At 33.7% G+C, this 2,653-nt stretch overlaps 1 protein-coding gene across 1 annotated transcript; it reads left to right on the forward strand.

Annotated features, from left to right (window-relative positions):
- Window positions 1-860: 860 nt before the first annotated feature.
- LOC131605556 (GDSL esterase/lipase At3g48460) lies at window positions 861-2,341 on the forward strand. Its single transcript, XM_058877903.1, has 2 exons — window positions 861-1,611; window positions 1,717-2,341. Exons 1-2 carry the CDS (start codon window positions 988-990, stop codon window positions 2,221-2,223), a joined length of 1,131 nt encoding a protein of 376 aa, XP_058733886.1. The 5' UTR covers window positions 861-987; the 3' UTR covers window positions 2,224-2,341.
- The last annotated feature ends 312 nt before the right edge of the window (window positions 2,342-2,653 follow it).

Consider the following 2,653-nt stretch of genomic DNA (forward strand, 5'->3'; position numbering starts at 1 on the left):
TTTTGATTTTATGCCAGCTACGATGACCAAACATGCTAATGCTACTTTTGTGGCTTTTGATTTTGTTATTACAGTTTCTATTTTCAATTTTTTTAGGGTGTGAGGATTAGTGGTAGACAGAATTAATTCTAACAAAATTGAGTTTGGTATAATTAAGTTTATTAAAAGTGACTTTAGTATAATTAATTTATGTTTGGATATATAAAAGTGAGTTAAACAATAAATTAGAATGTAAAAATAATTCAAAATCAATTTTAAAAACAGAAGCTACAAATTTTAACTTCAACTATAATCAATTATACTTTTGTTTAACTAAACATCTTAAAATCACTTGAAATTAATTATACCCTTCTAAAATTGCTTAAGCAAAAAACTCCAATCGTTTCTCCACAAAATCCAATCAAATTTTAAATTTTTTCTCATGAATAAAATGTTCTGATAAAAAATCAAAATTTAATTATTTTGTGGTGCTGGTGCTAACTACACAGAACGTCCGGAAGGCGGAATCGGAGTTGTGATAGAAATTTTTCCGTTAAATCCTATCAAATTTTGACATTTTAACATCAAATTATTATTTTTGGTTGAACATCAAAATTTAAAAGAATTTTGTGGTGCCCAGCTTTGACGAACCTGATGAATGATTTATAAAATATATTGTTTATTATGGCTGGGGTGAGGGAGAAAGAGAAAAACCCAAGAATGATAGTTGAGATTTTGTGACGAAATTTCTTTTAGGTAAAGAATTCAAAATCTCTTATACCTAATGAGACTATTTTTAGGTGTAAATAATTTTACATTATAATAAGTGATGGAGGGAGTGTATGATAAATTAGGTTTTTGTTAAAAAGTAATAGTCACACCATTAATTAGTCATGCAATTCTCTCTTCAACTAATCAAAACTTCTTAATTTCCATCTATCTATATATATAAGCTTCTAACTCAATGCAAAAGGAAGTTGCCAACTACTCTTCAAGAACCTTTCCAAAATGGCTCCTTCTATGGCAACAATTTACACACTCTCCTTACTTTTCTCATTAGCTTATTCAGCATCATCTGCAGAAGAATCTGCCAGACCCTTCAAAAAAATATACGCCTTTGGAGACTCTTTCACAGACACCGGCAACACCCAAAACGCCGAAGGCCCAAGTGGTTTTGGCCATGTATCAAACTCTCCATACGGCACAACTTTCTTCAACCATTCCACAAACAGATACTCTGATGGAAGACTTGTCATTGATTTTGTGACTGAATCACTTTCCATGCCTTATCTTCCGCCTTACCGTCACTGGCGTCGCACCAAAGGAAATGATACTTTTGGTGTTAACTTTGCTGTTGCTGGTTCAACCGCTATAAACCATCAGTTCTTTGTTAGGAACAATCTTTCTCTTGATATCACTCCTCAGTCTATTCAAACTCAGATGCTGTGGTTTAATAGGTACTTGGATAGAGAAGGATGTGAAGGCGTTGATTCGAAGTGTAAAGACTTTGATGACACTCTTTTTTGGTTCGGTGAGATCGGTGTTAATGATTATGCTTACACTCTCGGATCTTCAATTTCACAGGATACCATAAGAAAGCTCGCAATTTCCAGTGTCACAGGAGCTTTACAGGTAATAGATATACTACTATTTTATTCGAACTTGTCAAAACGTTTCAGATGTTTCTGCACATCTATCAACTGAATTGACTTATTTCATATATTCTTTGTTTTGCAGACATTGTTAGAGAAGGGTGCCAAGTACATGGTTGTGCAGGGTTTTCCACCAACCGGATGTCTTCCGTTGGCGATGTATTTATCGCCTGAAGATGACAGAGACGACATCGGATGTGTGAAAACTGCTAACGATCAAAGCAACAACCACAACCTAGTACTTCAATCTAGATTACAAGAATTCAGAAAACAATATCCACATGCAGTTATAGTCTATGCTGATTACATGAATGCGTACCGAACTGTTATGCAGAATCCAAGCAAGTACGGATTCAAAGAGACGTTCAGAGTGTGTTGTGGATCAGGAGATCCACCGTACAATTTCAGTGTGTTTGCAACTTGTGGTACACCTAATGCCACCGTTTGTGCTGGTCCTACTCAGTATATTAATTGGGATGGTGTTCATCTTACAGAAGCCATGTATAAAGCTGTTTCTGATATGTTTCTGAAAGGCAACTTTACTCAACCTCCTTTTGATTTTTTGGTGGAAAACAAAGAGAGGAATGGGTGAATGTAACATGGTTTCTCTAGAAAATAGTAGTATTTGATGATATTATTAATGCTTGAAATTGTAAGAGTCTGTCAAATTTACATGATAATAATAATAATTTACAATTTAGTTTATTAAATTGATCGTTTTTCCATATTTAGCAATAGCATCATAAATTGGCAATGAATTCCACCCTATGAGCATATATACTAAAAAATCTCCGATGAACTATACCTGATACAGTGATACGCCTTATACCCTCTGATACATCGTCGATATTGTTTTTTATCAGATTTTTATTGGTTATAAACAACATTATTATCAGCCGAGGAGTCTGTGACAAAACAAATAGATAATCTATTTAATTACGGCTTACTCAGCTGAGGAGTATGTGACAAAACAAATAGATATTCTATTTAATTATGGCTTACTATGAATAACATTTATGAGA

This window comes from Vicia villosa, linkage group LG1, assembly GCF_029867415.1.
Source record: "Vicia villosa cultivar HV-30 ecotype Madison, WI linkage group LG1, Vvil1.0, whole genome shotgun sequence".
NCBI lineage: Eukaryota > Viridiplantae > Streptophyta > Magnoliopsida > Fabales > Fabaceae > Vicia > Vicia villosa.

Bases quoted from the DNA above. Each gene is read 5' to 3' on its own strand.
- LOC131605556 (XM_058877903.1), top strand. From the start codon at position 988: ATGGCTCCTTCTATGGCAACAATTTACACACTCTCCTTACTTTTCTCA. The intron at 1,612-1,716 runs GTAATAGATATA...TTTGTTTTGCAG, and splicing joins GTGTCACAGGAGCTTTACAG to ACATTGTTAGAGAAGGGTGC.